Source organism: Athalia rosae, chromosome 1, assembly GCF_917208135.1.
Source record: "Athalia rosae chromosome 1, iyAthRosa1.1, whole genome shotgun sequence".
NCBI lineage: Eukaryota > Metazoa > Arthropoda > Insecta > Hymenoptera > Athaliidae > Athalia > Athalia rosae.
Genome location: NC_064026.1, coordinates 11,974,218 through 11,992,904, shown reverse-complemented (window position 1 = coordinate 11,992,904; position 18,687 = coordinate 11,974,218). Strand labels below are relative to the sequence as shown.

The 18,687-nt window shown below is 40.2% G+C and overlaps 11 protein-coding genes across 12 annotated transcripts; 7 read left to right on the top strand and 4 right to left on the bottom strand.

The window, feature by feature from the left end:
* The first annotated feature begins 515 nt into the window (after positions 1 to 515).
* LOC105687018 (late histone H1-like) lies at positions 516 to 1,965 on the top strand. Its single transcript, XM_012402327.3, has one exon. The coding sequence runs from the start codon at positions 959 to 961 to the stop codon at positions 1,661 to 1,663; it is 705 nt and encodes a 234-aa protein (XP_012257750.2). The 5' UTR covers positions 516 to 958; the 3' UTR covers positions 1,664 to 1,965.
* Positions 1,966 to 2,116: 151 nt separating this feature from the next.
* Positions 2,117 to 3,028, bottom strand: LOC105687034 (histone H3). Its single transcript, XM_012402344.2, has one exon. The coding sequence runs from the start codon at positions 2,971 to 2,973 to the stop codon at positions 2,563 to 2,565; it is 411 nt and encodes a 136-aa protein (XP_012257767.1). The 5' UTR covers positions 2,974 to 3,028; the 3' UTR covers positions 2,117 to 2,562.
* Positions 3,029 to 3,107: 79 nt separating this feature from the next.
* On the top strand, positions 3,108 to 3,725 carry LOC105687033 (histone H4). Its single transcript, XM_012402343.2, has one exon. It carries the CDS (start codon positions 3,209 to 3,211, stop codon positions 3,518 to 3,520), a length of 312 nt encoding a protein of 103 aa, XP_012257766.1. The 5' UTR covers positions 3,108 to 3,208; the 3' UTR covers positions 3,521 to 3,725.
* A 587-nt stretch (positions 3,726 to 4,312) lies between these two features.
* Positions 4,313 to 5,029, bottom strand: LOC105687030 (histone H2A). The gene has a single exon (XM_012402339.2). The coding sequence runs from the start codon at positions 4,969 to 4,971 to the stop codon at positions 4,597 to 4,599; it is 375 nt and encodes a 124-aa protein (XP_012257762.1). The 5' UTR covers positions 4,972 to 5,029; the 3' UTR covers positions 4,313 to 4,596.
* Positions 5,030 to 5,215: 186 nt separating this feature from the next.
* On the top strand, positions 5,216 to 6,160 carry LOC105687031 (histone H2B.3-like). Its single transcript, XM_012402340.3, has one exon. It carries the CDS (start codon positions 5,269 to 5,271, stop codon positions 5,638 to 5,640), a length of 372 nt encoding a protein of 123 aa, XP_012257763.1. The 5' UTR covers positions 5,216 to 5,268; the 3' UTR covers positions 5,641 to 6,160.
* Positions 6,161 to 6,304: 144 nt separating this feature from the next.
* Positions 6,305 to 7,736, top strand: LOC105687028 (triosephosphate isomerase). Its single transcript, XM_012402337.3, has 3 exons — positions 6,305 to 6,527; positions 6,776 to 7,029; positions 7,150 to 7,736. The coding sequence occupies exons 1-3, from the start codon at positions 6,419 to 6,421 to the stop codon at positions 7,528 to 7,530; spliced, it is 744 nt and encodes a 247-aa protein (XP_012257760.2). The 5' UTR covers positions 6,305 to 6,418; the 3' UTR covers positions 7,531 to 7,736.
* On the bottom strand, positions 7,675 to 8,497 carry LOC105687029 (39S ribosomal protein L20, mitochondrial). Its single transcript, XM_012402338.3, has 3 exons — positions 8,268 to 8,497; positions 8,086 to 8,196; positions 7,675 to 8,022 (listed from the first exon to the last, which is right to left on the bottom strand). The coding sequence occupies exons 1-3, from the start codon at positions 8,352 to 8,354 to the stop codon at positions 7,774 to 7,776; spliced, it is 447 nt and encodes a 148-aa protein (XP_012257761.1). The 5' UTR covers positions 8,355 to 8,497; the 3' UTR covers positions 7,675 to 7,773.
* On the top strand, positions 8,483 to 10,425 carry LOC105687027 (something about silencing protein 10). Its single transcript, XM_012402336.3, has 4 exons — positions 8,483 to 8,624; positions 8,837 to 9,435; positions 9,543 to 10,204; positions 10,278 to 10,425. Exons 1-4 carry the CDS (start codon positions 8,608 to 8,610, stop codon positions 10,365 to 10,367), a joined length of 1,368 nt encoding a protein of 455 aa, XP_012257759.2. The 5' UTR covers positions 8,483 to 8,607; the 3' UTR covers positions 10,368 to 10,425.
* A 71-nt stretch (positions 10,426 to 10,496) lies between these two features.
* LOC105687032 (10 kDa heat shock protein, mitochondrial) lies at positions 10,497 to 11,711 on the bottom strand. The gene is made up of 3 exons (XM_012402342.3): positions 11,526 to 11,711; positions 11,111 to 11,278; positions 10,497 to 10,896 (listed from the first exon to the last, which is right to left on the bottom strand). Exons 1-3 carry the CDS (start codon positions 11,526 to 11,528, stop codon positions 10,753 to 10,755), a joined length of 315 nt encoding a protein of 104 aa, XP_012257765.1. The 5' UTR covers positions 11,529 to 11,711; the 3' UTR covers positions 10,497 to 10,752.
* Positions 11,712 to 12,264: 553 nt separating this feature from the next.
* Positions 12,265 to 16,151, top strand: LOC105687071 (heat shock protein 60A-like). Of its 2 annotated transcripts, none has more exons than XM_012402428.3 (5): positions 12,265 to 12,422; positions 12,938 to 13,355; positions 13,717 to 14,303; positions 14,400 to 14,703; positions 14,790 to 16,151. In XM_012402428.3, the coding sequence occupies exons 2-5, from the start codon at positions 12,938 to 12,940 to the stop codon at positions 15,194 to 15,196; spliced, it is 1,716 nt and encodes a 571-aa protein (XP_012257851.1). In that variant the 5' UTR covers positions 12,265 to 12,422; the 3' UTR covers positions 15,197 to 16,151. The 2 variants fall into 2 exon arrangements, with proteins under 2 accessions (XP_012257851.1, XP_048512825.1); XM_048656868.1 differs by having other exon boundaries at positions 12,275 to 12,360.
* A 322-nt stretch (positions 16,152 to 16,473) lies between these two features.
* LOC105687075 (dephospho-CoA kinase) lies at positions 16,474 to 18,436 on the top strand. The gene is made up of 3 exons (XM_012402431.3): positions 16,474 to 16,841; positions 17,116 to 17,407; positions 17,541 to 18,436. Exons 1-3 carry the CDS (start codon positions 16,730 to 16,732, stop codon positions 17,845 to 17,847), a joined length of 711 nt encoding a protein of 236 aa, XP_012257854.1. The 5' UTR covers positions 16,474 to 16,729; the 3' UTR covers positions 17,848 to 18,436.
* The last annotated feature ends 251 nt before the right edge of the window (positions 18,437 to 18,687 follow it).

Below are 18,687 nucleotides of genomic sequence, written 5' to 3'. Positions count from 1 at the left end.
ATGCTGTCATAATTGCGCGGCGATATCACAGTTTGCTGCATTATTTTTATAACATCCGAAATATTTTATTCAATGACTGAAATCTTGCGATTCGAATGTTGAATGCACATTCACGAAGATTGTAGCACCTTAAGTGGTTGTAATAAGTAGCACAATGTAAATTACGACGTGCCTTGTAATGCGATCCGTTGTCATAATACGAAAAGCGCGTACGTCGGTTCCTCATTCTATAACTATCGTTAAAATAGTATTTTCACTCGTGATAAAAATTCAACAGCCTCAATCACTGAGCAGAAAATCCTGTTGACAATAACAGTTTTGAGGATGTTTCATATCCTTGCTCTGAACTCGAGCTGATTTTGAAGCGAAGAAATTGCGTCGCGCCGATTCCGTGATCGCATCGTCGTCAACTTTATGTGCTAATATTACCGCTCCATGTAGACCTAGAAACCCAATTTTTAGCAGGTTTGCGTATCAAAGCTTAATCTTCGAGGAACATCTGCTTTCTCACCTCGAAGTCGTTCCCCAGGTGAGGAACGACGCGATCGTTGGTCAGGGTGCGATCGCCTTGCAGATGCAGCGTCCCGGTGCCTCGCAGTTTTTAGGGAACTCGCTATCTTTTTTCCCTTCAAACTTCCATCGCCACGTTCCCTAGACTATGGAGCACCCTGAGGACCGACTGCCGTCGTCACGGGTCCAGGAATTCCTGAGGGAGAAACGATGATCGGCCAGTTCACCGGGTCCGAGTACTCTGAGGCCCGTCACGCGTACGGCGTGAAACGCTCGAGGTCTCTCTCCATGGTCCGCGCTCCGGCATTGGATAGGTGGGGACTTCGCCGCCAGAGCTCACAACTCACACGACAGTCTTACTGTAAGCATCGTACGTTAACTTGCGAGTCGCAAAGTATTTTCTTACGCATTTAATAACCTTCGAATCTACTTCACTCTAAGATCAGCAATGGCAGACAAAGTAGCTTCACCCGTGGCAACAGCTGCACCAGCAAGTCCTGCTGTTCAAGCTGTCACAACTAAGAAGGGAGCAGCGTCCAAAGTCGCTGCCAAACCTCGAGTAAAACCGTCTCATCCTCGTACCGCAGAAATGGTCAACGCCGCTATCGCCACATTGAAGGAACGTGGCGGATCCTCCCTCCAAGCGATCAAGAAATACGTAACAGCTACGTATAAAATTGACGCCGACAAACAGGCGCCGTTCATCAAGAAATATTTGAAGGCAGCAGTGACCAGCGGAGCTTTGGTTCAGACCAAGGGCAAGGGAGCTTCTGGATCATTCAAGATCGGAAATGCCAAGATCGAAGTGCCGAAGCCAAAGGTTAAAGCTCCAGTACCAAAACCAGCTGCACCCAAGAAGAAGGCCGCACCAGCAGCTACCGCTGTTGCGCCCAAGAAAGTCCCCGCTGCCAAGAAAGTGGCTGCGGCTAAGAAAACTGGCTCTGCTAGCACCGTCGCCACCAAGGAAAAACGCAAGGTAGCTAGATCTCCTGCAGCCAAACCACCCAAGGTTAAGAATCCGTCGAAGACTAAGAAAGTCGCTAAAGCACCCACTAGCAAGCCTAAAGCACCTAAACCTAAGAAGGTCGCAGCAGCAGCACCCAAAGCTGCCAAAGCATCACCCAAGAAAGTTGCTTCACCGAAGAAGAAGTAAACGGCAACAACAACTCATGCAAAAAACGGCCCTTATCAGGGCCATCAATTTTATTCATGCATAACGAATCCGAACTCGCAACAAAGAAATTGCTCCTCAGTCCTTTCTCAACCCATATTTATGTTGTCAAAATTTTGATAATTCCGATTTCTTAATTGAGCAATCGAGAAATCGCGATTGAACTGATAGGACATAGTCCGCGTATAGTAGATAATCTTATTCACATCATCCTGACTACTTATTTCTTGTTACGGATTAATCTTTGTTTCGTAGCAGTAAAAACATTTTTTCATGTCATCAAATCTGTCGTAAGATTTCAGAATTGTTGAAAATTCATCTATTGATAAAACAATCAAATTTATCCAATCCAGTCTACGACGTTCGGCAGACTGGTGCCGTCGAGTCTAAAAAATTGATGCATTTTTACAGCTTCTTTCATTCACGCGATATTGGAATCTGTCGTAAAGAATCGATGCCCATGATTCAATAGTGAAGAATTAATATACATTACTCCCGCATGAGAATGCAGATGCAGAGATAGGTTTTGGAATGAAATATCTACTATTATCCTACCCTTTCATAGGCAAGGTTTCCCTGCGATATTTCTTTCGTTTGTCGAACTGCAGAAAGAAGCGTCACAATTCCGTAAAAGAAAAATTGAGATATTATCAAATGTTCGAATACGACTATATGGGGTTTTTTTTTTATGCATCGTCTTCTATTAGGGCAACAGCTTTGCAGGATATACCGAATAGGCGTGCAGAGTAACCGACGAAGACTCAAGTTGAATTGTACTTAAAATTAATTTCGAGCGGCGTTACGATTCATAATAATGCTTTGAAAGATTTGGTGGCCCTGAAAAGGGCCGATTGTAAACGTTTGGTGGTTGACCAACAAATTTAAGCGCGTTCTCCCCGAATACGACGAGCTAGCTGGATGTCCTTAGGCATGATGGTGACTCGCTTGGCGTGAATAGCGCACAAGTTAGTGTCCTCAAAAAGTCCAACAAGATATGCCTCGCTAGCTTCCTGAAGAGCCATGACGGCAGAGCTTTGGAATCGGAGGTCGGTCTTGAAATCCTGAGCGATCTCACGGACGAGTCGCTGGAATGGAAGTTTGCGGATCAACAACTCGGTACTTTTCTGGTAACGACGAATTTCCCTGAGGGCCACAGTTCCGGGACGGTAACGATGAGGCTTCTTAACTCCTCCGGTGGCAGGAGCGCTCTTCCTGGCGGCTTTGGTGGCGAGTTGCTTACGCGGAGCTTTCCCTCCGGTAGATTTGCGGGCGGTTTGCTTGGTACGAGCCATTGCAAGATTTCCTCTGATCAGACGATATGCGGTGCACACGAAGGTTTCTAAGAGAATGCAACGCCTTCGCTATTGAGGGGGTTTATATACGCAACCATCGAGCGCTCAAAGCATCCTGATTGGTCGGAGGGTTCGGAGAGGGGGAAATCGACGCTTCAGGATATAAAGACTGAACTGCGCCACTCCGACAGCATTCGCTACGAAAGCATCCTCACAAGTATTATCCTGCTAGAAAATGACTGGTCGTGGTAAGGGAGGTAAAGGATTGGGAAAAGGAGGTGCCAAGCGGCACAGGAAAGTTCTCCGTGATAACATCCAGGGAATAACGAAGCCCGCTATTCGTCGTTTGGCTCGGCGTGGTGGAGTGAAACGTATCTCGGGACTCATCTACGAAGAAACTCGTGGAGTTCTGAAAGTGTTTCTTGAAAACGTTATTCGGGATGCGGTCACCTACACCGAACACGCCAAGAGGAAGACAGTAACTGCAATGGACGTCGTCTATGCGTTGAAACGCCAGGGACGCACTCTTTACGGATTCGGAGGTTAAAACAGCGACTTCTGAAACCGAGACCACCAAACGGCCCTTTTCAGGGCCAACAAATATTTTTTGCAAGTTCGAAGAGTCGCTAGTACATGATGCACTTCTACGAGAATACACGTTCATTCCATGCGCCAATATCTCGCATCATCCATCATCTTCTGAATTATTCGGCATGCTAGTTGCCCAGTTTAGTACGAATTGAACTACTGAGTTTCATTGTTGTTTCGAGTTTGTTCTTAAACCTTGTTGAGGTAATTTATTTCATAGTTTCATATCCCCAATTAAGCATATAGGGCTACCGAGTCATCCATCGCGATGGATAATTTTATCATCGTCTGAAATGAATATTTCAGCGAAGCTTTTTAGAATGACGGCAAGTGTATGACGTTCAGTTAATGCCAGACTTGTCAGTTATTTGTTGAGCTGCAGCTTCAAAGAGGTGAGCTGTTAGGGAAAAAGTGAATCCTGGAAAGGTGTACTTGTTAAACAAAATCGATTACCTCTACCTCTACAAAGAATTCCAGATTTCGAAATGATTAGAATTTTTTAGGTTAGTTTTTTGCGGTCGTGAGATGAGTCAGCACTCGCCATGCCAGCCAGCAGTCCGAGAGGTGCTGATTCGATACATCCACTTGGATCAGCGAAAGTTCACACATTGATTTATGATCATTATCATTTCGAGTCAAGTGTGAGCTGTTATTTACCGAAAATACAAGTAATTACTCCAGACTTGCTGGTTCGCCCGCCAAAGAAGGCGTCGACCGCAAAGGATTAATGATCAAAATTACTCATGACATGACGCGCCTTGGTTTCTCGGGCTTACGGAATTTTCTAGACAATTTAGTTTTCCATTTTCGCTTTCTACCTATTCAAAGCGAACATTGGGCATGGAAGTATCGCCAGCGGTAACGGACTTTTGAAGCTAACTAGGACAAGTCTTCGGTCTCAGACAATGAGTAAAATAGCAAGATTTTCTTTCAATGTAAAAATTAATTGATAGCAGCATTAAGTTCGTTTTAAGCAAGAAAATTTGGTGGCCCTGAAAAGGGCCGATGGTGATGATTTTCGAAGTAGGCGTTCTTTTAGGCCTTCTTCTCGGTTTTCTTGGGAAGAAGGACTGCCTGAATGTTGGGTAGAACTCCACCCTGAGCAATTGTAACCCCCGAAAGAAGTTTGTTCAACTCTTCGTCGTTGCGGATGGCAAGTTGTAAATGACGAGGGATGATCCTTGTTTTCTTGTTGTCACGAGCAGCGTTACCAGCCAACTCCAAAACTTCAGCAGCCAAATATTCCATAACCGCAGCTAGGTATACGGGAGCACCAGCTCCTACACGTTCGGCATAATTTCCTTTCCGAAGAAGACGATGAATACGACCAACAGGAAACTGAAGACCGGCTCGGCTCGAACGAGACTTTGACTTTCCCTTGACTTTTCCACCTTTGCCACGTCCGGACATGTTGAGAAATTTAGTTGAATTCAATTAAATCACACGTAAATAACCACGTATGGTTGCGTGGTTGTAAAGCGACTGTGATGAAAAGTGCATCAGCAAACTATTTAAGCCGTTTGCGCTCGAGCCGCGCGCACCAATAGCGTGGCGCCCTCAAACGGCGCGCTCTAATTGGTGCGGCTGCATCGGCATATTCCCCGTATAAATAGTTGACGGTCCGTCATTCTGTCACAGTTTGAGAGTAAGCTCGTTAGCTACTGCATCATCTCTAGCGGCAAAGTATTGTGAGTTGAAGATTGGAAAATGCCACCTAAAGCGAGCGGTAAAGCAGCCAAAAAGGCCGGTAAGGCGCAGAAGAACATCTCCAAGGGAGATAAAAAGAAGAAACGCAAGAGGAAGGAAAGCTATGCCATTTACATCTACAAAGTCTTGAAACAAGTCCATCCCGATACTGGAATATCGAGCAAGGCTATGAGCATCATGAACAGTTTCGTCAACGATATTTTTGAACGAATCGCCGCCGAATCGTCCAGGCTTGCTCATTATAACAAGCGTTCCACCATTACGTCTCGGGAGATCCAGACCGCAGTGAGACTCTTGCTTCCCGGTGAACTTGCCAAGCACGCCGTCAGCGAAGGAACAAAGGCCGTGACCAAGTACACCAGTTCTAAATAAGCTGTGTAGATTGGAGAAAACTAATCAAATCGGCCCTTTTCAGGGCCACCATTTCTATTCAATTGCATAGAACTGTCGTAGCTATATACCAATTGACAGGAGTACGCACTATTGTTTTAATGTTCATCTAAATTCAAGTCGCATGTAAAGTCGATTGCTTGAAAGGTTCTCTCTCTTGTACAGACTCAAATCCTCAATGATTAATACGATTGCGAAAAATGTTCAAGCATCTTCTTAAGTTACAAATTTTGGCTCAGAGCTATCATTTATATCTTTACAAACCTCAAATCGCCATGCGTAAGTGTGAAATAATTATTTAACATTAATTCGACTAGTGAACACAATTGGACGGATTTTTTAGGTACCATTGAATTGATTTAGAAAAATGACGCTTTCGGCTGCAGTACCCATCTAGCTCAGTTTCATATTTTGTAATATCAAAATTAAATTCTAAGTTGTGAATTAATCATTGAAATAATGATTATTCACACGCGTTCGCAATTCAATGAATGAAAAGAAAAAAATTTCACTACGCTGGTTTATTACAGTCGCGTGATTCAAATACTGTCACAAGATCCCCACTCGCGACCCAATTTGCTTTTAGTCGATGTGGTAGGGATTCTGGGTGGCGGGGATAAATTTTCTTCCAAGCAGTGCAGGGCGGTTTTCACCTTGTCTAGTATCGTGAAGGTCACGATAGCGAGTACTTGTTGTAACAGAGTGTCGGCAGATAATATATTGTTCGCAAGATAATCGGCGATTAAGTAACCTCAGAACCATGGGTCGCAAATTTTTCGTTGGAGGTAACTGGAAGATGAATGGAGTCAAAAAGGAGATTGATGAAATCGTCGCCTTCCTAAAGGCCGGTCCACTCGATCCAAATGTTGGTACGTGTTAATCTCGACGTCCATAGATATCAAATGAATACTTTGATAATTTGTTCAAAGACCTGTAAAATCACCAAATTTTATGACAGTCATGAATTAGTTTTCCTATTTCAGATGAGATCGGACAATTCGTATATACTCAAATATACCACATTTTATTATAATGAAAATTTTTCCAAGTTATCGATTAGGTTTTGTCACATTTTTATTTTGAAAACTTGGCTCATGAAAGTTTTACTAATTTCCAGAGGTGGTCGTTGGAGTGCCTGCTCTTTACCTAACTTATGCTAAAAGCATATTGCCATCCAACGTACAAGTTAGTGCACAGAACAGCTACAAGGTAGCTAAAGGTGCTTTCACCGGAGAAATCAGCCCTGCTATGCTTGTTGATAGTGGAATTCCATGGGTCATTTTGGGGCATTCGGAACGTCGTAATGTGTTTGGCGAATCTGATGAATTAATTTCTGATAAAATTGCCCATGCACTTGAAGCTGGTGTGAAGGTATTGAGGAACATAAAAACTATACAATATTGAACTTGAAGTTTCTGATCAATTTTCATTTTAACCCATAGAAGGCATTCAGAATATTGATATAACTTTTTACTGTTCTCCTTGAAATAGGTCATTGCTTGTATCGGTGAAAAACTAGACGAGCGTGAAGCTGGTAAAACTGAAGAAGTAGTTTTCAAGCAGACTAAAGCTATTGCTGACAAAATCAAGTCTTGGGATAATGTTGTGTTGGCTTACGAGCCAGTCTGGGCAATTGGAACTGGAAAAACAGCAACTCCGCAACAAGCTCAGGAAGTTCACGATAAACTAAGGGAATGGCTTTCGAAGAATGTCAATCCTGCAGTATCTGAGTCTTTGAGAATTATTTATGGTGGATCAGTCACGGCAGGAAATGCTAAAGAACTGGCAAAAGAAAAAGACATCGATGGCTTTTTAGTTGGTGGTGCTTCCCTTAAGCCAGATTTCGTACAAATAGTTAATGCTAAGCAATAGATGTAATTCGGTTCATCGGCAGCATTGATCATTGTTAACAACTGTTATCATTGTTATTATGAATGTATAGATATATATATGTATACGTACACAAAGCTATATATCTTTTTTAGCATAATTCGAAGAGTATGTTCAGCAAAATCATTAGGTTTATTTATCATTTTTATTGTATCTTGAAATTTACAAATTACATTAATGCCACATCATCTAGATTCTCTATCACTCTGATCAAACCTACTCCCGTCACTTAAGCATCCCTCGAGTAATTACTCCAGGAGGAATTTCTAAATTTTCTACGCCTTTTAAACCATCTTGCTTTGCCCTAGCACAAGCTACTTGGGTAAGAGCCTTAAAAGTCCGAGGCTCCCAAACTGCCAGATCTACCAAATTCTTGTTATTTATAAGGATATTGCTTCTGATGAGGGACTCTCTGAAAGTGTTAGCAGGTATCTGGTGCTCGTGACAAGCTGCTGTGAGTCTTGTCAACCAAAGCTATAAGAAGCAATATATGTATGATTATAATACGAAAAATAACATACTGCGTCGATTACTTACCGCTTTCATATCTTCTTTCTTGAGCTTCCGTCCTTTTGTTGCATAGACTAAAGCTCGATGTACCATTTTTATGGCTATCTTATAACAATTTCGCCTACGACCAATGTAGTGCTAAATAGTAAAATTAAGTCATTACATTCATTATTGGTTCCTAAGATAACCTGTGTAGGAATAATACTCACTGCAGCGAGCTTAAATATTCTTGATTTACGCCAAAACTCATCTGGACCCCTGCTCCGTGCGAGCAGTGATAATGTTTGAAATACCATGTCTGATTTTCTGTTGAGTTGAACAATTAGTTTATAACAATTGACGCGCTCAACGTGCCGAAGACTATACCGTCTAATCTCTGAACCGTGTTCGAGACAGGAATATAGGTTATGGGCTGGTTGCGTACGTACTATACTACAGTACCGTACTCAATCGTAACCGTACTGTTTCTGTTGACAACGAACACGGCGATCGACAGCACATGTGTTCCGAAGCACTAATGATCTATTAAAAATTAATCAAGAGGTCGTGATGAATCGTAAAATAAAGTGAGTCCTTTTATAACAATTATTGACAGTAAATTTTGTACCTAACATACTGTACTTAATTCTAATTTCTGATTGTGAATACAGTGGTCACATTATTCACAAGATAGGTTAAAACGTTCAGAGAAAAAAGGTTCACTTCTAGTTGAATTATTTTTTTCTATCAGATATCTTAAATATTTTTTTCAACAGACATCGTTATGGTTTTCGAATAGATTTCAAGATGCTGATAGAAATGTATCCAGCTATGATCTAGACGATGCATCCGATTCCGAGGAGGACTATTCAAAGGAAGAGAAGCGTTTGTTAGAAAAAGTACGAAAGAAAAGAACTGTTGAAAATTTTGACAGTGAAGACGAAATTTATGGGCTCCAAGATGAAGGCGATGAGGATGGCGACGATGACGATGAGGATGATATTGGAGATGATGGATCCGATTCTATGAAATCTGATATTGAAGGATTACAGGAAGATGATGATCTACCAGATGAGAGAGCTTGGGGAAAGAAAAAGAAAGCGTTTTATTCTACGGATTATATTGACCAGGATTATGCATCTACAAATCAACAAGATCTGGAAGCTGCTGAAATTGAGGAACAAGAGGCAAGAAATATTCAAAAGAGATTAGCAGCGCAGTTAGATGAGGCGGATTTTGGACTAGACTTAATAGAAGCCAAGGAGAATCAGCCAGAAAATGAAAAACAGGAAGAGCAAATAGTCAAGACCGACCTAAGCCAGCTCAGCAAGAGACAAAGACAGGAGTTAGTTTTGAAAGAAAGTCCAGAATTTGTAGGACTTGTAACAGATTTGAGAGGTGAGCTCGAACAGGTTTAATCTTGTCTTATTTCCGGACTTTGGTACATACTGTGTCTTCTTAAATTATCTGAGTAAACGAGTAGTTAATGCATTCATTTATTTCAGAACGCCTTACAGAAGCACAGGACATTTTAGAACCGTTTCTGAGATTGGTGAAAAATATTAAGTCCTCAGATTCTGTTGGCCTAACTTTCATAACAACAAAATACCATACAATTCTCAATTACTGCACCAACATATTATACTATTTATCACTGAAGGCAAACAGAACGCCAGTTAACTCTCATCCAGTTATCAAACGGCTTGCACAGTACAAACAACTTCTGAATCAGTTAGAATCTGGACAGGGAACATTACTCCAGGAAGTTGTTAAAATATTAGAAGCTTCCAAAAAGGGTCAACCGCTTTATGGTTTAGACAATACTGAATTCAGTGTCAGCCAGAAGAGGCTGGCATCTGTTTTGTCCAATGAAAGAGTTAAGCGAGTCAAGAAAAATACTGAATTTATTGAACAGGAAATACCGACTGAAGAATTGGAAATAGAAGAGCACAAAGATAATGAAACAGAGATTGATGAAAATGACAATGATAATGAAAACCAGGAACCTAAGGTTGCGGATGGTGCAGACATGGATGGCAAACGGGCTATCACATATCAAATCGCAAAGAATAAGGGATTAACACCTTACCGGAAGAAAGAGCTACGTAATCCAAGAGTTAAACATAGAAACAAGTATCGCAAAGCCAAGATACGCAGGAAGGGAGCGGTACGAACTGCTATCCACTATTCTATTTTCTGTAACATATTATTTCACAGCTCAAGTTATATTTTTTTTGCAGGTTCGAGAAGTGAGGAAAGAAATCACGAGATATGGCGGAGAACTCTCTGGAATAAAGGCCAGCGTTACCAAGAGTATCAAGCTGAAATGAATTAGTTAAAATCTGGGCATTGTAAATAATGAGAATTAAAAAAAACAGATTCAATCGAGCTTCTATTTTATATACATGTGTATAAAAGAGGAAATCGCAAATAAGAAATCATTCCATTGCAGCAAAGAATGAATGTTGAACAAATAATTTTATTTGTCACTAACAGTTGTGTATGAAATAATGACATCTATGACCTACACGCTAGCAGACTTATACAGAAATAAACAAAACTTTGAATTAATTCTAATTAACAATTATTAGCTTCAAATTATCAACACTGATGTCGGCTGTGTTCGTTAGTGTATGTCACACACTGAGATTTGGTACGTCCTGAATTGACCGTTGAGTTTGTGGCATTTTCTGAAGATCGGAATTGAAAATAAAATTAAGATTCCAATTTGGCAAGGATATCAGTTTCACGGAATAGATGATACTCCTTGTTCTCTTCGAGTTCTACTTTTGTGCCACCGTATTCGGGCAGCAGGACAGTGTCGCCGACTTTGATACTCAAAGGAACATGGTCTCCATTCTATAAACAAACAACAAACATTTTACACAGGAATTGGATGGATGTAATGTTACCTCTAAACACTCGGGACGCAAAGTGGATGATGCAATCACATTCATGGTCATATTGTCTTACAAAATAATTCACGGTTAAAAATGTAAGAACCATTGTAGTTGCTGGATAATCTACAATTTACAAAACGACTATTCAATGAATATATAAAGATTAAGCATACATTGTTCCTGGAACCAGGACCGACCGCTACAACCGTGCCTTTTAACACTTTAGCCTGAGCTTTTTCTGGGAGTACAATGCCACCCTTTGTTTTAGTAACGGCTTCTGCCCTTTGTATAAGTACTCGGTCAAACAGAGGAATTAACCTCTTGGCTGCTGCAGCGACGGACTGAAAAAACACAAAATCACAATTATGTAGTCATAAAGACTCATTAATTACTAAGTTGAAGGCAAGCTAGTCAAGTGGGTATCGAAGTCCCAAAATCCAACACTAAATTTTGGCACAAATTCTGACCAAAATAATTCATTGCAGGGAATCACAAATGAATTATCTATGATCTACGAGGAAATATTCAAGAGGACTTTAAGTTTATCGCGACGCTGTTAAAATTCTGATATTCGGTATCAACACTTACCATTGTGTGCAAGTTCTTTCGAATAACGTGTGCGACAAATGTGAGAAGCGAACGCGGACTTTGCGTAGCCGGCAACCGCACACGTTGTGTAACCTATCAGGTGAACCTTGGAGCGAAATGGAATGGGCCCTCCCTTGGCTGTATCTTCTCGAAGCTTCGTTTCCAACTGCCCCGCTCGCCCCTTTGTACCGAGAAACTGTTGAAATTTCGTGATATCACCAAAATGATAAAATTACGTAATGATGAGTTCCTTAGATCCTACTGCAGATGGCGTTGTTATTTCATTGTTGCAAGATTGTTGCGTTTGCATTGTGGCATTGTTGGATAACCCGCCATCTGCTGATGAAGCAAAAAATTATATCGATCGTCTGCTTGCGAAAAATAACAATCGGTGATTTTGATATTGAATTCGCGATGAATGTACGAAATGACTGTATTGCTGATGAAATAAAATTGATCCAAAATTTTTTGAACTTTCATCAAGACAAATAAATATATAATCCCTTTGCAGCGAGGCATGATTTCCGTTTTATAAATGATTGCGTCATCTTATCTGGTAGGTTCTAGAACCACATGGACCGGTGATTAAACTGTGCTGGAATATTTGATGTAGAAAGAATATAAGAATGAAATGTCCACCTCGTACACAGAAATAATTTAATAGATCATTTAATTCCCTTTTTGCAATCTATCATATCGAATAAATGGTTAAATTATAAGAAATAAAAAATTAATGGTGGGGGTGAAGTGGTGGGGATTCGAGCCATGTGATATCGGCGATCCCTTAGGTAGTTCTCATTCCATTCAGGGGACGAATCGCGGCTTTGTGACGACGGTATTTCAATTAATTCACGTTTTCCTTGCTCCCAATCTCGGCTCTTAATCGCACTAAACAAGGTAATCATTCAATTTTCTTAACATTCCATCAATTTCTGCATTAATCCTCGATTGATTTCACGATTATTCGATGGTTACAAATTGATCAAGAAATACCGCGACACGCGGCAACCGATAGTATAAATTAAGGGAAAATCCCGGTAAAAACTGTTCTTCTCATCAAAGAATTAATGCTTCTCACTTATTCGATACAAAATTGCCATCTTCTATTCTTTCATCATCCTACGGACTTCATCACCCCGGCGAAATTTTTACATAACCATGTCCGACGTTTTTGTCTTTCAAATTATCTTTCCTAATCAAAGGCTTCACAAATCACGATCCACACCATTTTGATGTTGCTTACTTTATGGGAATACTTCAGAGTTACATAAAACTTCGAACTTTGCCCTACACTTCGGTCATCGAATTAATATTAAATTGAAATCTCAACTGATTAGGATTTAGTTCTAGTACGTTTCTTACTGTGAGTAATAAATTTGCTCCAAACAAGGTTTATGATTCCTGTGTTATAGATGTACAGACTACCAAACATGTTACGAGGCGTAGCCCTGCGCCAGATGAATTTACATTCTCGTTCATACGCCAAAGATGTTCGTTTTGGGGCAGAAGTCCGGGCTTTAATGCTCCAGGGTGTAGATATTTTGGCTGATGCGGTAGCAGTGACGATGGGCCCTAAAGGGCGAAATGTCATTCTGGAGCAAAGTTGGGGTAGTCCAAAGATTACAAAAGATGGAGTTACGGTTGCCAAAGGTGTAGAACTTAAAGACAAGTTTCAAAATATCGGAGCAAAGTTAGTACAAGATGTTGCCAATAATACCAATGAAGAAGCCGGTGATGGTACAACTACTGCCACGGTCTTAGCCAGAGCAATTGCAAAGGAAGGATTTGAAAAGATCAGCAAAGGAGCTAATCCAGTAGAGATCAGACGTGGTACGTATGTAAATAATGCACACAAGGCCTTTTTTTTTTTTTTTATTAGAAGTATTAAAACATACGTTAGAGTTATTCAATTACAGTGTGTAAATTTGAATATGCATAAGGATAAAGTATGAAACTGTATGTAAGTATATGGAATAAGCAAGTTCCATAATGTGGTAGGCTTGATAAGATGAGGTATGAGATGACCTTTGAACATTGGGACCTGCTAGTGTCATTGTTCTAAAATTTACATCTACGAATAATATTTTGTATCACCATACGAAACGCTAATGTTACAAATACCTAATATTTAGAAAATATGATTTGGAAACTGTTTATGCAATTGAAAAGTAACTGCTTGTCTTATGTGCAGGTGTCATGCTGGCGGTAGAAAAGGTTAAAGATGAATTGAAGAACTTGAGCAAGCCTGTAACAACGCCGGAAGAAATTGCTCAGGTAGCTACTATTTCTGCGAATGGAGACACGGCGATCGGTAATCTCATTTCCGATGCAATGAAAAAAGTAGGAAAAGAGGGTGTGATCACTGTTAAAGATGGAAAGACTCTCATCGACGAATTAGAAGTCATTGAAGGAATGAAATTTGACCGTGGATATATTTCTCCATATTTCATCAATTCAAGCAAAGGAGCCAAAGTAGAATTTCAAGATGCGCTTGTTATATTTAGCGAGAAAAAGATATCCTCTGTACAGAGTATCATACCTGCTTTAGAGCTAGCAAACGCCCAACGCAAACCCCTTGTCATTATTGCTGAAGACATCGATGGAGAAGCGCTGTCAACACTGGTCGTTAATCGCTTGAAAATTGGCCTGCAAGTAGCTGCCGTGAAGGCACCAGGGTTTGGAGATAACCGTAAGGCAACTCTCCAAGATATGGCCATTTCCACCGGAGGTATAGTTTTTGGAGACGATGCTAACCTCATCAAATTAGAAGACGTTCAGGTAGATAAAATCACTATTCCATCAATTCTTATCGTTCTATGTTGGCAATATCCTTAAGTCACAGTGGATTTCAACTATATTTTCTCTCCTTTCCAGTTGTCTGACCTTGGTCATATCGGTGAGATAGTGATCACAAAGGACGATACTCTGATGCTGAAGGGCAAGGGCAAGAAGGAAGACGTCGACAGGAGAGCAGACCAAATCCGCGATCAGATCGCAGATACTACTTCAGATTATGAAAAGGAGAAGTTACAGGAACGTTTGGCTAGACTCGCCTCAGGTGTCGCAGTCCTAAGGGTCGGTGGCAGCAGTGAAGTCGAAGTCAACGAAAAGAAGGACCGTGTTCACGATGCACTTAATGCCACCAGAGCTGCAGTTGAGGAAGGCATTGTTCCCGGAGGTTAGTGTACAATTAGGATTCGAGTTGAAATAGGAAAAAATATTCAACACCCGAATAACGACTTGAAATCCTTGATAACCTTCTAGGTGGCACTGCTCTGCTTCGGTGCGTGCCTGCTCTTCTGAAAATGAAGGCAGCTAATGCAGACCAGGAAACTGGTATCAAAATTGTTGCGGATGCATTACGTATGCCATGTCTCCAGATAGCGCAGAATGCTGGTGTAGATGGAAGTGTAGTTGTAGCAAAAGTGAGCGAAGGTACTCTGGGGTATGATGCAATGAACAACGAGTATGTCGATATGATTGAAAAAGGTATCATTGACCCAACGAAGGTCGTTCGTACCGCCCTCACCGATGCCGCAGGAGTTGCTTCTCTTCTTACTACAGCAGAAGCCGTTGTAACAGAAATCCCCAAGGAGGATCCACCGATGCCTGCAATGGGTGGAATGGGAGGGATGGGAGGAATGGGCGGAATGGGTGGAATGGGGATGTAATTTTCTTTTTCAAAGACTGAGCCGAAGTCAAATCGTTTCATTTTGATTTATTATTTGAGACTCAAGGCCCGTGAGGATACCATTCACCACTAAGAGTTTTAATATAGTGATTAGTGATGCGTCTAATATTCTTACTTGAAGTGAACTTTTAGCCAACGAAAACTTAACGATTCGATTTACCCAAACATGTTGGGCTAGTGCATGTAAATGTAATGGTCCTTGGAAACCGAAGATTTGGTGCCACGTGAAACTTTCACCACCTCTCGGGCCATGAGCAAAGTGATCAGGTTCTGGAGGTGCATGTATGCCAAATAAGACAGACCGCCGTTGTATCATCATCTTGGACCATGGTCACGAACCGAGACATACAAATGTCATATATGCCTGCATACTCCCATTGAAAAGACAGTAAATTTTTAGATTTTGCACATACCAGGCTATTTCAGATTACGATTCAATCATCATTTTTTGAAAAAATTTGAAAAAACCTCCATTACCTGCCATCCAGTTCAGGACAACAACGTCTATAGCACGCTCGTATTCGCTATTGATACTAGATTGCATAAGTTTTGAAATATTGAGAGGCGTTGGATATAACTTTCCGAAATAATAGATTTGATAGGTTTTGAGTCTGTCCAAATCATCAATTCAGCGTATTCCCAGCACCTAGAAATGGCGGCTTATTTTTGTAGTAAAACTTTATCCTGATTTTTTGCTTTCAAGCGCGTACGAGCGAGCTGTGAAAAGTACAGACTCCTGGACAATGCATTTCACGAATCTTTCTCTCGTTAAACGTATGAAGGAGTCCGTTTAATTAAGATATTCTAATTGTAAAAATGTTATCGCGTGCTAAGTACTATGATAGGATAATGATACGAGTTCTATGTTACTTTTTTAAACATTATAGTCTTTACTTTCCAGTTCGTAGTCTAATAAAATATGTTTAATGTACAAATTTGCCCGGTGTTCTCTTTTATCTTTACCTGATGTCTATTTCATTGGTAGAATATGAAATCTAATCCGTTCGTAAACTCAGTCGTATTTTAAAAATATTCGCAAACAAACCACATTACCAACTTACAACCTTTCGATCCACAGCCAATCAAAAGCTGACGATAATATTGCTTGCTGATTTCGTACTACCTTGGCCTTATTTCGATATTAGCTGCAAGCGCTGAAAATCTAGAGGGAATGGGACGGAGCTTGCAGAAAGTCTAAAAGTGTGATAGAGACACAATACTACTCACAGCGCTCCTAGCAAATATCGGAATACGGCCTTTGCCGATTGGGCTACACTGTACCGCAGTCGTACCGTTTTTCTTAAAACACCAATCAGTACGTTCAATGCAGCTTGTTTCCCATTTTTGACAGATCGAAGTTTCACGGAAAACGGAAATAGGCGTGATAAATTATCGCATACTTAACCGACCGAATTTTTTGGTTAACACTTATCATACGGTGTAATGTGCCAGTCAGCTGAGAGTTTGCTGCTCTAACTGCAATTTTAGCTAAAGAAGTGGACTATTCATCAGAATGTTTATAGTTGGATTAACCGGAGGCATAGCCACTGGTAAAAGCACGGTGGCTGCTATATTCCGTGAATATAATATACCAGTAATCGATGCCGATCAAATTGCCAGAAAAGGTTATACCTTACTGTTATTTATTCTTCCATGTACTTTGATTTTTTTTTAACTGAGGTGAAACACTCGCTACTTGATGCACGAGGTCTCTGGATGTTTTTTGTTTCGTTTCGAACTCGAAATTTGAATTGAAAAGTTAAAATCTTCAGAACTTTTTTCTGTAACATCCTTACAACATTTGCTATTTATTATTTGTCGAGCGAAGCACCGTATGTTTATGTTACATCTGACACAGATGACACGTGGTTGCAAACAAATATTTTTATCGATTGATAGTTGTCGAACCAGGGAAACGAGCATGGCACAAGATCCGCAAAGAATTCGGTACCGAAGTCTTCTATGAATCTGGACATCTGGATCGAACAAAGTTGGGAGATTTGATATTCAACGATATAGAACTTAGAAAAAAATTAAATGCCATAACGCACCCTGACATATATCGAGAAATGTGTTGGGAAGCTTTGAAATGTTTGTTCCGGGGTTACCCCTTTATAGTTATGGATCTACCATTGCTCTTTGAGACGGGCCACATGTTGAATTATCTCCATAAAATCATAGTAGTCACTTGGTACGTAATCACTACATGATAACTCTTATTGAGTCTATTACACTTTCTTCACTTCCTTTGTTCAACAGTCATTAGAATTAATTTCTCGGTTTTTAATATTATGTAATAATACATTTGGATGATTGGAATTCAGTGAGGAAGATCTTCAGCTACAGCGTCTGATGGAAAGATCAGGATTCACAGAAGCAAAAGCAAAGCTAAGAATCGGAGCTCAAATGTCCTTAGACAAAAAGGCAGAAATGTCCAATTTTGTTGTGGAAAATTCAGGTGGTGAATCAGATACGAGAGAACAAGTTATCAGGATAATTAATGTCTTGAGATGCTCTAAACACCACTGGAGACTCAGATTCCTTGCAGGAATTTGCTGCAGTGTGTTAATAGCAGGTACTTACTGGCTCAAAACAAAATCAAGTAAGCCACTACCTCCACTTTCATTGTGATGAGTGTCTACACTCACGATTTTCACTGTGACCTAAGAATAATAATTTCTATAATTATAGTTATTTAAACGTCGTCGACATTTCCGTAAGAGAAAGAAATAGGAAACAAATCATTTCTGCCAATCATTTAAATTATTGGACTAATTTTTTGTCAGAACTTAGTAAAACTAAACTTTACTAAAGTGATGAATAACTTTCATTTCCAAAGTAAAGCTTCACTTCTCATGGGTTTTCAGTGAAAATATTTTCAATGTATTATCATAGTCTTCAGCCCATCGGAATCGAAATTCACCAATGATCGGGTGGCTTATGCTCGTAAAATTATTCAACTTCCTATTATATTTTACGAGGTTGAGATTTAGCTTGTAACAGGTATTAAGAAATAATTGGGAAAAAATTGGATTTTGTTCCAGCAAACGGGTAATTTTGATCAACAAAATAGCATAATATAGTTTTTCAAAGTAATAATAACGATTAGTTGCACATCACCACAAATACTGTTGCCAAAACGTGTCGTATAAGTGACTAGTATGCTCATTCCGCTATCGCATGTAAAAATATGCAATAAAAAATTTTATTTGATAAAAAACAAAGGTATTTTTTTATGGAAACTATTTCTCAACTATCAGCTAATTTTAGTCTATTTAATTTAGGATTTATTTCGCCATCAACAAGCAAAGACGTATCTGGCCCCAATGTTATCTTCGAAATACTTTCGAGTACGCTTATAAATAACATGATTAAAACCGATAATTACCAAAGTGTTTATTGAGTGAACTCACTTGCTGAATAATTTTCATCGGGTCGGAACCCAACCAGCGGCACTTATTAAGATAAACT

Excerpts from the sequence above, each read along its gene's own strand:
- LOC105687018 (XM_012402327.3), top strand. The coding sequence starts at position 959 with ATGGCAGACAAAGTAGCTTCACCCGTGGCAACAGCTGCACCAGCAAGT.
- LOC105687034 (XM_012402344.2), bottom strand. The coding sequence starts at position 2,973 with ATGGCTCGTACCAAGCAAACCGCCCGCAAATCTACCGGAGGGAAAGCT.
- LOC105687033 (XM_012402343.2), top strand. The coding sequence starts at position 3,209 with ATGACTGGTCGTGGTAAGGGAGGTAAAGGATTGGGAAAAGGAGGTGCC.
- LOC105687030 (XM_012402339.2), bottom strand. The coding sequence starts at position 4,971 with ATGTCCGGACGTGGCAAAGGTGGAAAAGTCAAGGGAAAGTCAAAGTCT.
- LOC105687031 (XM_012402340.3), top strand. The coding sequence starts at position 5,269 with ATGCCACCTAAAGCGAGCGGTAAAGCAGCCAAAAAGGCCGGTAAGGCG.
- LOC105687028 (XM_012402337.3), top strand. The coding sequence starts at position 6,419 with ATGGGTCGCAAATTTTTCGTTGGAGGTAACTGGAAGATGAATGGAGTC. Across the intron at positions 6,528-6,775 it reads TCCACTCGATCCAAATGTTG|AGGTGGTCGTTGGAGTGCCT; the intron begins GTACGTGTTAAT and ends ACTAATTTCCAG. Across the intron at positions 7,030-7,149 it reads CACTTGAAGCTGGTGTGAAG|GTCATTGCTTGTATCGGTGA; the intron begins GTATTGAGGAAC and ends TCCTTGAAATAG.
- LOC105687029 (XM_012402338.3), bottom strand. The coding sequence starts at position 8,354 with ATGGTATTTCAAACATTATCACTGCTCGCACGGAGCAGGGGTCCAGAT. Across the intron at positions 8,197-8,267 it reads GAATATTTAAGCTCGCTGCA|CACTACATTGGTCGTAGGCG; the intron begins GTGAGTATTATT and ends TTTACTATTTAG. Across the intron at positions 8,023-8,085 it reads AGAAAGAAGATATGAAAGCG|CTTTGGTTGACAAGACTCAC; the intron begins GTAAGTAATCGA and ends TGCTTCTTATAG.
- LOC105687027 (XM_012402336.3), top strand. Across the intron at positions 9,436-9,542 it reads ACTTGTAACAGATTTGAGAG|AACGCCTTACAGAAGCACAG; the intron begins GTGAGCTCGAAC and ends CATTTATTTCAG. Across the intron at positions 10,205-10,277 it reads AGATACGCAGGAAGGGAGCG|GTTCGAGAAGTGAGGAAAGA; the intron begins GTACGAACTGCT and ends TTTTTTTTGCAG.
- LOC105687032 (XM_012402342.3), bottom strand. Across the intron at positions 10,897-11,110 it reads GTCCTGGTTCCAGGAACAAT|AATGGAGACCATGTTCCTTT; the intron begins GTATGCTTAATC and ends GTTTGTTTATAG.
- LOC105687071 (XM_012402428.3), top strand. The coding sequence starts at position 12,938 with ATGTACAGACTACCAAACATGTTACGAGGCGTAGCCCTGCGCCAGATG. Across the intron at positions 13,356-13,716 it reads TCCAGTAGAGATCAGACGTG|GTGTCATGCTGGCGGTAGAA; the intron begins GTACGTATGTAA and ends TCTTATGTGCAG. Across the intron at positions 14,704-14,789 it reads GGAAGGCATTGTTCCCGGAG|GTGGCACTGCTCTGCTTCGG; the intron begins GTTAGTGTACAA and ends ATAACCTTCTAG.
- LOC105687075 (XM_012402431.3), top strand. The coding sequence starts at position 16,730 with ATGTTTATAGTTGGATTAACCGGAGGCATAGCCACTGGTAAAAGCACG. Across the intron at positions 16,842-17,115 it reads CGATCAAATTGCCAGAAAAG|TTGTCGAACCAGGGAAACGA; the intron begins GTTATACCTTAC and ends ATCGATTGATAG. Across the intron at positions 17,408-17,540 it reads AAAATCATAGTAGTCACTTG|TGAGGAAGATCTTCAGCTAC; the intron begins GTACGTAATCAC and ends ATTGGAATTCAG.